Genomic DNA, 17,814 nt, shown 5'->3' on the forward strand with positions numbered 1-17,814 from the left:
ACAGAGAATTTTGAAATGGGTGTAAATTAACAAATGAAATGAAGTTGTTTGCACAAAACATGAACTGTCTTGGGTTCATATGGTCTGCAATTAAATAGAAGTCAAAGTAAATGGAAGGATTACTGTATTTTTTCAAAATGTGTTTTCTATATTATCTCAGCGTCTTCTGATTTGGGATCGTATTTCACTTTTTTTTTTTACATACAGTTCTACAGTTTAACATTTATTGGATCAAGAGCTTCTAATAAATGACACTCCTACAAACCAGATCCAAGATATTAAATGGACCTGATATCCAGATTTTGGTGATACCCAAGCGCATAAGAGCTGTCCATGTTTATCCAGTCCTGTTTGACTATTTTTAAAAAAGGAAATAAAAGCCTCTAGTATCTTTTAGTGGACTGATCAAAACTGCCCGTGGTCCACTTCATCTAACCAGGAGGCCGGACTGGCAGGGAAGTCTGGGTAGCCCCCACTGCTGCCAGTAGAGAGGTCCGAACTAGGGCCATTTGCTGGCGCCATGGAAACCCTCACGGCAGGATTGATTCCAGGACCGCCACCCTGGGTCATGATAGAAAGGCCGGAATCAGGGTAGACCAGGCTGGAGATGAGGGGTTGGTGTCTGGGTAGTGCTGGAAGTGACCCCGGGGACTGGGGAAGTCCATATGGGCTGCTGGACCGGATATCGTGGAACTGGTCTTGAGAGGGGAGGACACTGTGTTCCAGGGGGAAAGAGCCGTGGTTGTTGCCACCTTGGCGGCCCACCATGACTGGCGAGGAGTCGTTGAGACCGGTGTACATGCCATTACTGTGGCTAAGATCTGACATTGGTGGTTCATCTGTCAAACGAAGACAAGAAGATAAAACATGTGTAATTGGAATGGAATAATAATCACTGATACTATAATTTTCAGTTGCACTTTAAATAAAAGAAAAAAAAATTATATAAATTACAAAGGCACTCCTAATTTGCCAAAATTCCATGAAATTGATTCGTTTCCAAGTTTAAAAAATGTGTCAAATAGAAAACATTTAAAATAAGCTTATTTAACAACTAAACGAAGAGGTAAACAAGATAGATGACAAACAGTGGCGGCTCAAGAATTTTTTTCTTGGTGAGCCAAAGTTGGTGTATGATTATGTAGCGGTGGGGCAACAGAAGTTATTGTAAATATGCAAATATACTATTTAAAGCAAATTTCATGTGCTTACTACATATGTGGTGTTAATGCACACATTCAATGCTAAAAGCTTAGACAGTAAAAATGTAGAGCAGTGGATCAGTTTGTCCTTCCTAGTAAAAACAAAACAAATGTTGTCATCTTGTAACTCGTCAAATTAAAAGAATGCATAATGACGACAAAACTTTGCTGTATTTAGTGAACTTTGATGCACCAGAATGATGAAAAGAGCAACTTTGCACTGCTTATGTAATATCCTATAGATGTGTCTGCCACATGCTGGGTGGTTAGTAGAGGTGTTTGCCTTCACATGAGTGTCAGTAACAAGTCATCGTTTGTTAGTGGATGCTGGATAAATGACCAAAAATTACAAAAAGTTGTCATTGAAACACATAGTATGCCTCTTGAACATTGCACACATCATTAGTTTGCTCATTTGCTCAAGTTAAAAGCCAGCAACTACTGGGAGAATGGTAATGACATGACACAGGCAAATAGTACATGAAATGTACAACAGAAGGGGAAATTAAACAATAGATAGCATGTGTGGCTTGGGTTAGGGCCAAAACTTTTCATCATTACTACGAATTAGTGATGCTAACTTGAAACACTACTCTAGAACATTAAGAACCTTGTCTCGAATGTTGTTCTGGAGTCCCTATCAAAAGGAAGACATCACAAGCTGTGCTCAATGGGGCCTCAACAAATCACCAAAAGTTTTGAAACAAATGCATCTGGGTTATTTGGTGTTGAAACATATTAAAGCACAAGTGAATGAACTAGGAGGACACTGTTTTTTTTTAAATATATGTTAAGGATACAGTCAGAACAGCATCTGTGTGCGCACTAGAATGTATGTTGCCTTTTGAAAAATGTTAATGGAAATCACCCTTCTGACAGGATACAATTGAAATATAAATTTAAAATATTGTCAACAACATACACAGAAAAAACAAAACAAAACAAATAAACAAAAAAACAACAAAACAAAGATACAAAAAGAAAACCCTCCAACAACACTGGCAGTAACTAATGGCACAGTCAGTTAAAACACACCTGTCCTTTAGGTCGTGCAATTCACTCTCTCAGAAAGCTGATCTCAATTTCATAAACAATCTTTTAAAAAATCAATCTAGCATAGCAAAATGGAAGAATACAGCTTGCATTATGTGACTGATGTGAATTGGCTCAGTAGACCCCAGTGCAGAGAACAACATCTTACAGGTGCTATGGAAACTGGAGGTACAATAAAACCAGATCAAAGAATGATGGTGGTCATGACAATCTGAGACTGAAAACATGAAATTATTATAAAGGGGCTACTGAAAATCTTGGAGGGGGAGGGGGTGCTACAACCCCTATGAAGCCCCAACTTTGAGCTTCCTATGTAGATCAGCTCTTAACCATGTATTTCAGATGTTTCAGTGAGTCTAAATTTGGGCTTATAATCAATGTCATCATAAACTGTGCAATTATATCTGTAATTCTTGCTCATTTTTCTTGTTTATCTCTGAGTGTCATTGCTGACATGTTATTTTCTCTCTGCAGACTCACTGCTTGTGTTGTTTTTGTGCTCGTCATGATCAAGCTGGAGGGACGTTGCTCTACCTGTAAAGGAGACCTCTGCGTCGCTGTCCATGCCCTCCTCCTGGATGCTGTCCTTGTCAGATTTGGAGCTCCCTCGTGACCTTTTCATGTTACGGAAGTACTGCCCCCACCTCTGCCGCCCGGCGTCTTTCTTCAGCCGTTTCTCTTTTGCTCGTCTGTTTTGAAACCAAACCTGGAGAGAGAGAGAAAAAGAGGAATTGTTTTATGTATTTATTGGCTCTAATTACTAGGTTTGATTAATCGTCAAAAATAAGAGAACCTTTGAGTACAAAGGTAAATAATAATAAAAAACAATATATTTTTATAATTATGAGTTTTACTATAACTAAGCCTCAATTTATAATTGTAAAATTACTGCAAAATTAAGCATGTGTACATTACATTGATTTGTCTACTTTAAACATGCACTTCATTTGTCCCAATATTAGTGACACAAGAATTTGGGTTTTATTTTAATTTCTTCTCACATGTAAGCAGCTTTTATACGTAATCCCAGATGTGGTTTGTCTTCAATTGGAGAAGATTTGACTGCAGTGAGAAATATCTGGTCACTCTTAAATGTAAATGTGAAATATACAGATAAATCAAAAATCATCGCTGGGAATAAAATGTAATGGAGAACAATTTAAATCGTAATGTGAATGCATTCTGTGTGGCCCACGACCCGATTTATGGCAACATGGCTGCTGTGAGAATGGGCACATCCAAGTCTCTTAGTGAAAACAAAAATCTGAACCATCCACATACAAATAAATAACTTTTTTTTTTTATTGTGAACACAGTCTATGCGATCCTGGGCCTGATTCATATCTAATCTTTAACAATTTTTCTGTTGTCAGTATAAACATATAATACAGGTCATTTACAAGCAAAAATAAATATATAAAATCAGCTCTATCTAAAAAATCGATAAAGGTCAGTTCAACTGCGAATGTGAATGTAGCCCACATGGTTCTGATCCTAACAATGTGATAATGTGGTAATTATTAGACACAAAACAGTTACAAATATAAAAGTTAACCCAGAAGAAACAAAAAAAATCTGTTTCAAAATGGTTGTTGAGATTACTTGATTCGGTAATGTGAATCGAAGTTGTCCTCAACCTGATTTATGTTTGACTTACGGCAAAGTGAAATTGCAGAGGTTGCACAGTTATCTCAACCGCTACTGGACTAAATATGAATAATGTCAGAAACACAACTTTACATAAATTCAAGAGCCTGTCTTCAGATTTTTGGTCAGATAACAATCACTTTCCTCATAATTATTACCAGGGAGACTCAGCCATTATTGTAATATATCTATAAAGTAAGAAGCATCTGTGTGTAGGTATGTGGCTCATATATCTCTCTGACTGTTTGTCAGATCGACCTCAGCTTTCAGATATGGCTTGCGCATAGCACGATGATGTGCATCCTTTATTATGAAAATTTTGGGAATTACTTTTCAAAACTTTTATTTTAAAACCTTTATTTTGATTAACATCATACTTCCAAGATGGCGTGGCTCACTGACGTTACTGATAGCAAAGTTAAACAACATCAGATATTGTGAAATGATGTCGTTCACATCATTTCACAATAAAATGTTTAAATGCCAACATACCAGCAAATACTTTTACTGTGAAACGCATGCTGTCAGTGTTCGTTGCGACTGTTTTACTTGACAAACCTGAGGAGACGTGAGCTAAAATCCGTTTTAGTGGTACCACCAACAAATTTCCCACAATAGGGGATTTTCAAGATCCCACTAGACAGCGCCTACGTGCAAGCATGATGACATCACAACTCTATCCGGTTAGAGAGATGCGGTTTTGTTCAATGTCAAGAAACTTTCCCGTGTGTGGTGGTATAGCCTTTTGAAAGCTTGAATAATGATGCCAGTCACACAAAGAAATCAAATAATAGTGAAACCATGTTCATTGCACCCAGAATGTTGGTATTTTGGTCGTTGAACTTTCCTAGCAATGAAGCCCCAGTTACACGGCACTAATGAAGGACACTGAAGCCAAAACAAAACAATAAATCTGGACTTACGTTGACTGTCAGAGACATCACTTAACCATTGTCCAGCTTCATTCCTGTACGAATCCTGACGACAACCTTAATTCGTCCGTATTCCATTTTGCTTTCTGTCTTGACAGTTCCTCATCGTTTGCGTTCCTGTATCGTCAGCGTTCCATTTTACTGTCGTCCAACTTTGTCCAACCTCACAAGTTCGGGAGTTGTGTGTGTATAATGTTCATACAAAACTTCAGACTTGGGTGGTTGGACGAAGTTGGGTGACAGTCAAACAGAACGCTGATGGTATGGCAATTATGCAAACGAAGAGAAACCGTCAAGACAGAAAGCAAAACGGAATACGGAAGAATTGAATTTGTCATTGGGATTCGTACAGGAACAAAGCTGGATGATGCTCTCTGAACGTCAACGCAAGTCCAAATTTCTTATTTGCTTTAGATCTTGTTTGCGTTAGAGTGATATTCACACCACGGCAGCACTCTTTCTCATTCCTTGTGGATTAACAACAACAACGACAACAAAATTACTTTCCGATACAGCGTGGAATTCACCTCCAGTGGCCATTTCAAATATTCAAATATTCATATTCAAATATTCTAAATATTGTGTTTAGTTTTGTCCGAGTCTCTTCCAATAACCCGTTTAATAGGAATCCTTTTATTTTCATATAATTGATAATAAAACTGATTTTTTAACCAGTATGAAATACTGTATTCAAATAATAGTATAATATAACATAAGTACACCTCTTTGTAGATTCCACCTTCAAACACAGCCACATACGACCATCCATGAGAAATCTACACTCCCAATTTTCTATCGGAGTACAAACTTCCTACAGGCACTGCACTAGTATTTATTAAATAACAGTCATGAATGCACAGTTAACAGTTAACCATTTTTATAATAATGACAGAAAGAGTGGTGCAATTTCCCATGTACATTTTCCAGCTATTATGATTACAATAATTATTAGAATTGTATTACAATAACAACTGGTTTCAGCAGGTGTGCTGTGAGGATGGTAAGATCAGATACAGGTGACTTACAAGACCAGTGTGAAGGCAAAGGTTAACGTGCCATTGCTATAAATTATTCCACAGTTCCTTCTTATGATCTGATCTATAAATTAGATGATGCACAAACCACGTATGGTTCTAAATGTAAACCGTCTACAGTCACTTTTCTTTCAAAACAGCTTTACATGATATTCCACTGACTTGAACCCTCTTCACCTCCTTCCTCTTACTGAATAATGAGGAGGGTTTTAGTGGGTTCTGTCTCTACTTTTGTCCTTGCAAATAAAACAATATATACGACCGCCCCCTTGCAACCGGCACCGGGCTCCTACACAGACAATGCGCCAGGGGCCCTCTTAGCACTGTTAATGAGCTCGCACTTAAACCATTCTGACTTTCATGTGGACTTCATTTTACTCCATCGAACCATAAATTCATGCTGCAGACACACACACACACACACACACACACACACACACACACACACACACACACACACACACACACACACAGAGGGCTCGTGCCAGGCACAACTGTCCATTGACAATGAAGTGAGGGCGTTAATGGAATCACCTTTAATGGACAATAATATACCTGCACGACCCTCATGTCCAGGCCGGTCTCTGATGAGAGCTGCTCCCGGACGTGGCGGGCAGGTTTGGGGGAGTTGTTATAAGCGTTCTTCAGCGTTTCCAGCTGTTTCGCAGTGATGGTTGTTCGTGGCCTTTTTGCAGTTGAGTCCGCTTCTAAAGTATAAGCAGACAACACATTCAAAGTCAGTGTTTGCACATGCACTGCTGCGCTCATGCACTGTGCTCAATGAGATGCATTAAGTGGGTGAAGCCCTGCAGTGCACTGGCGGCTCCAGTGTTTTTTTTTGTGGGGGTGGGGGGGGCATGATCATTTTCTTGGTGGGGACTTTGTAATAAATGTGTAAATATGTAAATGCAAAGTGTTTACAACACGCATTTTAATTCACATGCAAAATAACACAACAACAGAAATGAACTGAAGCAAATCATAGTATAATTTGAGAAATGCTTGTTTGTTTGTTTGTTCCACTCTTCTGGGGAGCTTGGGCCCATTTCCACCAAACTTACTGTGTACACTCTAAAAAAAGAACTGCTGTCTCAACTACAAAAATTTATGTAACAATTTACATTGATTTTTTAAAGTTATTTCAACTTAGCCATTGCTGAGTTAATGCCACAAGACTTCACTCATTAAGTTAAAATAACTTTTAAAAAATCTATGCAAATTGTTACATCACTTTTTCTTATTCAGAGAGCACTTCTTTTTTTAGAGTGTACATATAAATCAACCTATGGAAAAATCCATAGTAAAACATAGGACAAATTAGTGGCACATAAATTCGTACATATTCGTAGGTAATTTATGTGCACTAATTTGTACATATCCCACATGTTTTCCAATGGGAGGCAGTGATGGAGAACAATGTGGCAACTCACTATAGCAGTAATAAAAAGTTTTAAGTTGTTTTTACTTACAGTATTATTGTTATTCCATCCCTAAACCTATAACTAACCTTAACTAAAACACAAATTGACATTTCTGAATATTAAATGCAAAAAACATGTTGTGCATGCATGTGGAAATTTTCTTGAAATATACATAAAATATAGCACCAAACTTTTTGTACATTATGCGTCATGGGAACTGGCATCATACGTTGACTCCAGAATTGTCCTTATAGGGTTTGTTGGGGTAAAGGTCAAGCCCACTGGGGTCAAAGTCAAAATATTTATTGCCTTGGGGTGACTTTGTTGTGATTTTGCTCTATCTAAATAAATTGAAGTGAATTGACTCTGTCAGTTTGTTCCCTGACTCCACCGAGATCCTTTGGCTGATTTCCATCAAACATGATGTGTGGATGATACAGAACTGTTCTTAAAGGTGTTGTTACCTCTGCCAACAAAGTTGGAGGAGGTAATATTTTCACCCCTGTGTTTTTTGATTGTTTTTCTGTTTATGAACAGCCTGGAGCCCACAATTTTTCACATATCATTATGAAATTTTTACTGAAGACTCATGTCCTGATGGGCAAGAATTGATTCAATTTTTAAGGTCATAGGTCAAAGGACAAAGTCAGGAAAAAGCTTGAAATATTGGAAAAATTCATATCTTTAACATTGAATGATTTTTCAAAAATTCATAACTCTGTCAAAAAAGATAAAAATTTCTTTCATATTTGAGAGTGTTATGTAGGATGGTATTATTTATTGATTGACAAAGTTTGATCGCAATCTGATCCAGATGTCTAACATTGACATTTAACATTGAAAACCCCATTTAATGTATATTTTACATTATATCTTAATCAAACATTCCCCAATCACTCTCATATTTGAAAGTGAGGTGCAGACTGGTACTCAGTATCACCTGACAAAGTTAGATCCGGATCTGATCTGGACTGTGGATTTTGTGGATATTTGAATTTAACATTGAAAAGCTAATTTCTTGTACATTTTGCATTATATTGCAATCAAAAATGCCTCAATCACTCTCATTTGTGACAATGAGGTACAAACTGTCACTCTCAATTTACAGACTAAGTTTGATCCACATCTGATCCGTATTGTGGATTTAGCTGATATTTGATTTTAACATTGAAAATCCCTTTTGATCTATATTTTGTATTATATTTTATCTTATGAAAACCCACTTCTAACAGGACTTTGACCTTGAAAATTTTTGTCCAATGTAAAAATGTGTGGAATTGGAAACTAGTGTTGGTGGAGGTTTGCATTCTACAAGCGGGGTGCTCTAGTTTTGGCTAATATCAAGGTCATCGGGGTCAAAAGTATGACTTTTGTTAAAACTACAATATGCACCAAACTTGAAATAAATTGCCCAGGCAAGGTCAAATTTGCCTAAGGTTACACTGGTGTCAAGGTCATTGGAGTCAAAGGTCAAAATTGAAAATTTTCACTCCAATTTGCTACACACTTGGCGCACATATGTATGTGGAATTGTCAAGGCAAGGTCAGCCAGAGGTGCCTTCCTGGGGCAAACCCAGCTGTACATGGTATTGAGATGCTGGTGGCCCCAAACCAGAGACTTTCCTGTCAGGAAGCAAGAGAACTACCCGCCAGCAAATGACATTCAGTAGAATAACTGCTGTCCTGTAGATGGTGCTTTTGTGCTTCACCTTCTCAGAATATAAGACGTTTGTCCACCTGTTTCTCAAATTCACTAGGTTTGGGTTCTTGGATGGACTTTTTTTAAAATTTTGACAATAAAACAATCCATTTTGATCACACCAGCATATTGAGCCAAATGAAATCAACGACATCACAGGGGTGCCTCATCCTCCATGTGCGCACATAATAACTGTTTTTTAAAAATGTAATTTCATAATGTTTTCGAAACATCATCATGATGTCACTTATACCAGGGAATGGCAAATGATTAACTGATCAATACAAATATTGGATCATGGCTGTAGCCCTGTTGGCTGATAGGTTCAAAAAAGTGTTGTTTGGACATTTATGACATAATTTCATGTTGTCTTTGTGTTGTTATATAACACCACTCCTACCCTACCTGACTACAGGTGATTTACTGATCGATATGTGTCACATTTGCTCTCTAGTCCGATTGATTATGAAGATATCTTGTGTACTCCAGGCTATATTTCTTTGTACCTTTTATCTTTATCTTTGACCAATTTTCTCCAAAAGTGAATCATCTGGAGATACTCACCCAAAGAATATTTTAACCAGATTTGGTGAAACTCAGTACTCAAACTGGTGAGGACTACTGCTTCATCAAACCCAACCTCAGAGCCACCAATGCTACTGTTTCAAACAAAATTGAACTACATAGAATAATAAATTTGTTTTATTTGCTCAATATTGCAACCCAATCTCACGCTATTTCACGATGCCATCACGAAAAATCAATCAATCCATTAGTTAGCTTAATGTAATTATCTCTTATACACAACACGATCATGAATTATTCATTTAAAAAATACCCTAAAATCCTCTCATAGGAGGAGAATTCCTGTGCATTCATTGTCAGTAACACAAAACTCTCTGACAGTCAAAAACTAATCAAAAACTGACAACACAACGTAACGAGTGAGTGTAATTCTAATTTAGCATTACAACATAAACTCTCTGCTGCTCATAAAAGTGAAATTTTGCGTGATGTGCATAAGTGCATCCTGCCCCAGCATCTGACTGCCAGTCCTGCAAAAAATACAACACCATCAACCAAATGGATGCCGGCCAAGTAATTGCACCTTCTCATTAGTAAAATAAACGTGTGTGTTTTTGGAGAAAACTTGTGTTAACTCAGCGTATAAATCAGCACTCGGTGCAGGGCAGTAAATTCAAACATGCAGATGTGGGAGATAAAACTTGACCAAGTCCAGTCTGTAAAGGGCCTGTTGGGATTTTGGTCAAATTAATAAAACATTGGTGTAATCGGGTTTAAAATACCCAATATAAACAACCCCGGGGGATTTAACGAAAATAGAAATACTACAGCTACAGTTGTAAGCCAATTTATTGACTTTTTTGTGTTATTATTCAAAAAAGAACATGCAATGTGCCTCAAAAACAAATTACCAAAAGGGTTACTAAGATGTAGGTAATGCAAATAATTTATTTGTGATAATCAGAAATGTTTTGAAACGATGAATGACATTTTTGGATGAACTGATCGAGTGTCATTGGAACATTTGCTTCAAACAAATAAATGGTGGATCTGTGCATATGATTTCTTTTCTATTTATTTATTTATTGCCAACTCTAATCATGGATGTTAAAAAATTATCAACAAAGAACTCTTCTGATGAGTAATCATTTTTACATGTGAATTTTTTTAATGTTTTTTTTATGTAATTTTAATACACTTAATGTGTTCTTTGTATCTCTTATTTAATGTGTTATCTCTCGCAATTGTTTATACACAAAAAACAAGTATCTTTTGACTTGTATTTTAAAACTGCCTCCACAGATTTGAGCAAACTACACAAAACTCAACAGAAAATGAGATTCAGTGGGGAAAAAAGCCCATGACAGTACTGTATTTTAATGAATGAAGGCAACAGATGCACAGAAATTGTACGGAATTTACAATTAAATGAAATCAGAGACAAAAATGTAACAAAGTAAAATATATATTTGTATTAGATATATCTTATTATGTTAGATTTTTTTTTTAAATACATGCCTAAAATATTGGCTGAGCTTTGCATAGTACTCTCCAAGGGTTTTCGGCACCCCAGAATTTAGATAATAATGCAGTATTTTATGTTTTTTTTTAATTCTTAAAAAACTAAATTAACAGAAAATCTAATTTGAAAATATATCAAATAAAACCAAAGATTTTATTTTTTGTTTAATATCATTAAAGAAGCTAATTAATCAGCAATTTAGCAACCTCATTTTAAATAAAACAAATTATAAAGATTCCTTCGTAAATGCGCTGCCTGGTACAAGACAACACAAAGATAGTTGCTGATGATCACTCTTTGATAAAAAGACTGTAAAAACACCTTTGTTATACAACTTGTTTTGCCAGTAAACAGAAGGAAAGAAACCCAAAAGAAATTAGATATTTTAAAAAATGACCACACCTTGTGCTTGCTTATATGAAAACATATTTGATAATTGAGTTTGGATTTTTTTTTTTCATTTATCTGGAGTATTTCACAGTCAAACAGCAGAAGCAGAGGTCATTTTCCTCTCTTTTTCGCCCCCTTACAGAAAAGGCGCACGGGCACTCACGCACTGGGCGCGTCCGTTTTATACATTCCTCATCGATTTTGTTGCGGGAAACGACACAGTTGGTGTTTGTTGGGTGACATGAAACTGACGAAACGATTAATTAAAAAGAACTCACGGCAAATGCGACGCGATCACTTCGGATTTTTACGCGCGCCTGTTTGGAGAGCTTGAGCGCGCCTCACCTCTCTGTTTGGCGGTCTCGTAGTCGGCCTTGCAGACCAGCCTGCTATCCTCCATCAGGTAGTACTCGTCTCCTGTCGCCAGCTGCCTTTTGCACACGATGCAGGCGAAACAGTGCAGGTGGTAGACGAAATCTTGCGCTCTCCTCACCACCTGAGTGGGCGGGATCCCCTGCTGGCACGCCGCGCATTTGGTCCCGAATCTCCTTTTGGGAAATTAGAAAGTCGACATCAATATCATTTTGCATTCCCCCCCCCACACACACACACACGCACACTTAAAGAACTCCTTGACAATTATACAATATTACAACTATTTGGGGAATGAATGTTGACCAGATAGTTTTACGCACACAATATTTAGCATAAAGTGATTAATTAAACTAAAGAAGGCATTTATTTATTAACAACTCTGGCATTATTAAAACTGCTCACTTAAAGAAATCCTCTTTGCAGTAGACGCTGTCGCCTCTGCTGAAGCATTTGTCCGCCAGTTGTGTTTGACAGTCGCTGCACTTCAGACACTTGCTGTGCCAGTGGCGGTCCAACACTTTGAGGATAAAGCGGTCCACGATGTGCTGATTGCAGCCTGCACATACTGGGATGTCTGCAAAAAGAGAGAATATCACCGAGTTAATTTGATGTGGGGGGGGCTCACTTATTTTTCTCTAGCGGAGAATTGCGTAATTAATATTAATTACGCATATTGTAAATGATCGTGTAAACCGATGCCCTACACATTAAAGCGGAAAAAGGGCGTCAAATGCACACACACTCACACTCACACACACACACACACACACACACACACATATATATATATATAGAGAGAGAGAGAGACAGAGAGAGAGAGAGAGAGACAGAGAGAGAGAGAGAGCGAGAGAGAGAGAGAGAGAGAGAGAGAATGCAGTGATTTTCTCTGTATTGGATGGGAAAAACACTTTGCAAAAAGATTCTTTACTAATCAAAATAAATGTCTTTTCATTCAAAAATGCATTGCTTTTTAACATCATGCACTATCCCTTCACTCTGAGAAATGAAAAGGTATGTTTACTTAATCTACCTAGGTTCACCAGCATGACTTGGTTGATTAATGGGAAACAGAAACTGCAATTAATTGGAACAATGTGTTGCAATTAATAAACTTTATTTATATATCAGTTTCTGGTGCAGAATATATACATTTCAAGTGGCATTTACAATAAAAAATAACACATTCGAGTTACAATTTAAAAAGCCAAATTATGTGGGACCACGCAGTCAACATGGATAGAAAAAGTTAATAAGACATTTCAATTCAGAGTCATCATCATCATCATTATCATCATCAGCTGCTGCTTCAAATATTTCAGAAGCATCATTCTGAATTAATGTTCGTTCCTGGAATCCAAAGCCTGCAACCTATATTTTATTTATATTCATTTCTTCTGATCACTTCATTACCTCTCTGGCAAAATAAAGTCATCCATCATGCCAAAATGAAAAGCATGTTCTTACGTAACACAATGGAAACAGAGGGGTCATTTTTAAACCATTATTTCAAAAATACTGTTTAAATGGTAATGTTACCACATTTAAACTTGGGTTTTCGCTTTACAAATATGAAGTAATTGATGTCATATACATCAGATTACACATATTAGAGGACTTTTTAATTTCTGGATTCCTCTTTGATTTATATAAAGCAGAGAAGCTTAAATTTTATTTTATATTTGTCGTTGAAATGATTTGCTGTTGGGGAAGGGTGTGTGTGTGTGTGTGTGTGTGTGTGTGTGTGTGTGTGTGTGTGTGTGTGTGTGTGTGTGTGTGTGTGTGTGTGTGTGTGTGTGTGTGTGTGTGTGTGTGTGATGATTTACTGTGAACTCCCGTCATCATATGGCAGAAATCTGTGTCCCAGAGGTGCATTCTGGGGCGTTAAACAGAAATAAATAAATAAATAAATAAATAATAGTGAAGTGATAAATATATTGGAACTGATAGGCTATTTTGCAGCGTAATATATTCATAAAACCTGAATATTCGAACTTAAAAATGCATTATTTATTATTATTAATTATTCTGCTCAATTCCAGTACCAATGGCATAAAACAAATGGTCAAATCATGCAGCAGATTTGTATTTCGTTATTTTGTGCCATATTGTGAAAAACGGACAATCTAAACACATTTATCTTATTTTATTACTCACTTAAAATAAGACACTTCATAATATTCCATCCGAGCAGGGAAACGCGCTCCTATTGTTGTGCTGCGGTGGAGTGATGAAACATTAATGAAGCACTTCTTGCGGCATCGCCAGTAACCTCCGCACAAGTGCGGCAGCAGCCGCGTCAAGAACAGGTGCATGCCTGTCATAATTTATTCAACTCACCGTGTAAAACTAGAAAGCAACGTATCTTTAGTCTCACTGTACAAACCAATAACCTGTTCGAGCAATTTGCTCGCCCCTGGAATAACAAAAATACGGACGCATCAGCTTTTTGACTTTTGCGCATTCTGCGTTCTGGATTACATACTGTATATATTACTCAATGTATCTGAAAAATATTTGGCTTGTATTTATGCAGTTATGACTAAAGAATGAGAAAAACTAACGAGCTACCAAAAGTTTAAAAAATACCAAGAAGAAATTGCTTGTTTATGCACATCGCACATAATTTTACGCACGACCGTTTAAAAGTATATCATAAAAATAAATTGAATTGAATGCGTAAAACCATTTCGCCAAATAAAACGGCGCGTTACTGCTGATTTGTTACAAAATTCCACAAGCGCATGTTGGGCCCTTGTGTGAAATTTTGAACATCCATTCACTTTTATTAAAGGTCTATAACGCGTGCGTAAAAGTTGATTTGCGGAGCTTTGAACGTGGCACACAGCTACAAAAGCGTGATCCAACACGCAGGAGTATTTTAATGAATAACCACAGTCTTGCACCAATCACACACAGGTGTTTGGGCAGTGCAAAAGTTAACACCGTGTATCCGTGCGTAAAAAGGTTCATCATGTAAAATTTCAGTGAATGAATAGACCCAAGTTTCTAATGATCACATGCATTGAACAAACACAATCTGTTTCTACCTTTCCGCAGTTCCTCGTTGTGCGACAGCAACCGAAGGCGCATCTCGGCGTTATTTTCTGCGTATTTTGGAGAGTTACGCTCGCTTTGTCCATCCATTGCGCATTTTTTACGATCGCATTAACGCCAAGCTGTATTGTTTGCAAGGAGCCCGCACGGTGCGCGGTGCAGTTTGCTTTTCGCAGTGCAGGATTACGCGGTACCGTTTCCAGGGCGACGGGAGGATAGATTAACATCACTTCACTTTAAAGACTACCTCACCCGGAAGAAGAATAAGCAGGTGAGGGAGAAAGACCCACCGTGCTTCAGTGCTGAGAGGTAACGTTACTCAGGGAGGCGTTACAATATTACTTCACAAATATCGAGTGAACAGCACATAATTAGAGAGAAAGAAGGACTTATTTAAATGAAGTGATGTTTCACAGATTTATTCAAAAATAATGTTCGTGTTGTCAAGCGTTCTATAATTGTACGGTATTAACATGTTTTCTGTAAATAGTCTCGCTGACCAACATTTTGGATTTCTGACGCAACGTTGTGCTGTCATGATCACCCAAAAAGCACTTAAAAACAGTCGGTGGATGCTTGCACGGACTAATAAACGAATGAATAAAAAAATTAATAAATTGTTGCATATTTGTGTTTGTTTATATCGCGCATAAATGCGCAATGGAGGCCTGCGTATTTTACCCTTCAATTTATTCGCCAAACGCTTTCAGAATTTAAAAAGTAAGCAATGGAAATTGAAGGCCATTTGATGTTAAAATATTTTAGGTAAATGTTGCTGTTGTAACTGTAAAACGAAACAATTTTGTGGATTTAAAAATTTGCCAGACAGTTATTTTTTAAACTAAAGTTTTTTGAATGCGTAAATGAAGGTTTAGCCGACAACAACAATGTGATTACTGGATAATTCTTGAAAAATGTATTTATTTGGTAATACATATGCAATTATTATTGCTATTGCTGTTGTTTAAAAGTCCGTGGATGTGAACTTTAACCTCTGTGTTTGTTACAGGCAACGGATTTCGTTTGAAATATCTCAGTCTTATCGCACGCGCGCACACACACAGACACACACACACACACACACACACACACATACATACATATATATAGAGATGGTAGATGGAGGCATCGACGCGCGCACACGCACGGCCTCATCTCCATCTCGGGCGCACGGCGCACTCGACGACAAGTGTTTATTTAGGAGGGTGGGGGGTGGAGGGAGATCGGCTGTTCAATAACATGTGATCGGGGCAACACCCCAATGAATTTTACTGACACTGATCTTTGGCGCAAAAGAGCGCCTTGGGAAATCACTGCTAGTGGCGCAGCCGCCCGCACCCGCTGATGAATCTAAAATCAATGTCCTATCTGCCTGTGTTCCAGGAGTGTATGAAAGACGTTTTGGAGAAAACTGCGGCGGGGTTCACGGGTGGCCCCTCTTACTTTCCAGCTTTGTATTCATTTTTATGTCGTATTGAGCGCGACGGCTGTGACGACAAAGCGGCAGGACGGCCGTAAACGGAACGGTCAGTCAGGCAAAAGACGCGGGGGTGAGGAAATAAATTCAACTTTTAATCTGATTATGTGGAAAAACTGTTTGAAAACAATTATTTTTGGAGACTAACGCATGCGTAAAAGCGCATTCCAGCGTGCTATTATTTTGGCTTCACTAAAACAAATAAGTAAACGCACACAGCCCTCCTTAATGTTTGACTGCCAGACGTGCGCTTTCAAGTGTTTCGATCATAAATAATTTGTCTGAGGTGCACCAAGTCCACAAGCAGGTGCTCCCACCTGTCAGAGGAGGAAGGTGACACCTGTTGAGTGTTTGGAGCATATTGCAGAAGCTCCCGCAGCCTGCTGCTTGCTGTCTGTCGTCCTGTCGTCGGACGCGGCAGTCTCTCCGCTTCCGCTCCGAGCGCACTGCGTTCCCGTGACAAGAGCAGGCAGACGGCGGTGTGAAATGACAGCAGGCGCATAACATCTGTTCGTGTGATTCTCCAACAATGAAAGCTCATTACAGATTCATAACGTCTCCCACACACGCGCAAAAAAGAGAGATCTCTCCAAACAGCCGATAAAACGGAGTTTTCTGCAACTTTTAGTCCGATGTGGATAAATCCAAAGTAAGCATATTTACGCACGAAACAAAAGCGCTTTAAAGCCATGAACAAAACAAATTTCATGTTCGTTAGAGTTCATAAATGTTTTCTGCATTATCCTCCGTCGCACGCCTCATTAAGTGACACCAATGTAACATTTTCGGTGCGTATACCTCGTCGCCAAATCAAAAGTACGGAACACGGATTCGTCGTGCGTAATTGCGCCAAATTAAATCGGGCGCTTACCTTGGCTTGAAGTGTATCGGCTGAAATTTCCAGTGTTTTGACAACTTGACCCCGGATGTTCAAGCAACATTTTTGATGTCCTAACGTTGCAGGAATCAGCGGGGTGACGCGCGCGCTTGTGGTTTAAAGATGTCTCGAATGAACGATGGATTCAAATCCTCTTGAGAGTGCTTTCCTCACTATCCGGCTGCAGCTTGATTTCTTGCAAAACGTTGAAAAAAAAAAAACTTAAACGTTTCTCTTTTCGTGTGCCTTTGCGTAAAAATCTTGAATATTCATCAAGTTGCTGTTTTATTCGGCGTGGATGCGCTCAGCGTCAGGGTCAGCCGAGCCTCTGTCCAGGGTGCTGAAAGGGGAGTTTCCCTCAACAGGCTGGAGGCGTGTGCGGGTGCAGCTACGTCCATCAGCGACTACCACCCAAGCGCACGCGCGTGCACCCTCCCTCCTCTCTGGTGCACGTGTCTGCCTTTCAGTGCGCGCAATTGCACAAACCTCTCATTGCGCTTTTCCGTCAGCGCGTCTGTCTTTTGTTTTTGCTTTTTTAAATCAACCGAACACGACTGATATGACTGAATGAAGCGCACATCCAGTTGAATGTGTGAACATGCAGCT

At 38.4% G+C, this 17,814-nt stretch overlaps 1 protein-coding gene across 2 annotated transcripts; it reads right to left on the minus strand.

The window, feature by feature from the left end:
- Window positions 1-374: 374 nt before the first annotated feature.
- lhx3 (LIM homeobox 3) lies at window positions 375-17,589 on the minus strand. 2 transcript variants are annotated; one of them, XM_034192846.1, is made up of 6 exons: window positions 17,203-17,589; window positions 12,203-12,374; window positions 11,771-11,973; window positions 6,424-6,575; window positions 2,790-2,961; window positions 375-839 (listed from the first exon to the last, which is right to left on the minus strand). In XM_034192846.1, exons 1-6 carry the CDS (start codon window positions 17,270-17,272, stop codon window positions 406-408), a joined length of 1,203 nt encoding a protein of 400 aa, XP_034048737.1. In that variant the 5' UTR covers window positions 17,273-17,589; the 3' UTR covers window positions 375-405. The 2 variants fall into 2 exon arrangements, with proteins under 2 accessions (XP_034048737.1, XP_034048736.1); XM_034192845.1 differs by lacking the exon at window positions 17,203-17,589 and adding an exon at window positions 14,848-15,067.
- Window positions 17,590-17,814: the final 225 nt, after the last annotated feature.

Source organism: Thalassophryne amazonica, chromosome 17, assembly GCF_902500255.1.
Source record: "Thalassophryne amazonica chromosome 17, fThaAma1.1, whole genome shotgun sequence".
Lineage (NCBI taxonomy): Eukaryota > Metazoa > Chordata > Actinopteri > Batrachoidiformes > Batrachoididae > Thalassophryne > Thalassophryne amazonica.

Bases quoted from the DNA above. Each gene is read 5' to 3' on its own strand.
- lhx3 (XM_034192845.1), bottom strand. From the start codon at position 14,944: ATGGATGGACAAAGCGAGCGTAACTCTCCAAAATACGCAGAAAATAAC. The intron at 11,974-12,202 runs GTGAGCAGTTTT...ATTTCCCAAAAG, and splicing joins TGCAAAGAGGATTTCTTTAA to GAGATTCGGGACCAAATGCG. The intron at 2,962-6,423 runs GTATATTATTGT...CTCTCTCTCCAG, and splicing joins TGGACATGAGGGTCGTGCAG to GTTTGGTTTCAAAACAGACG.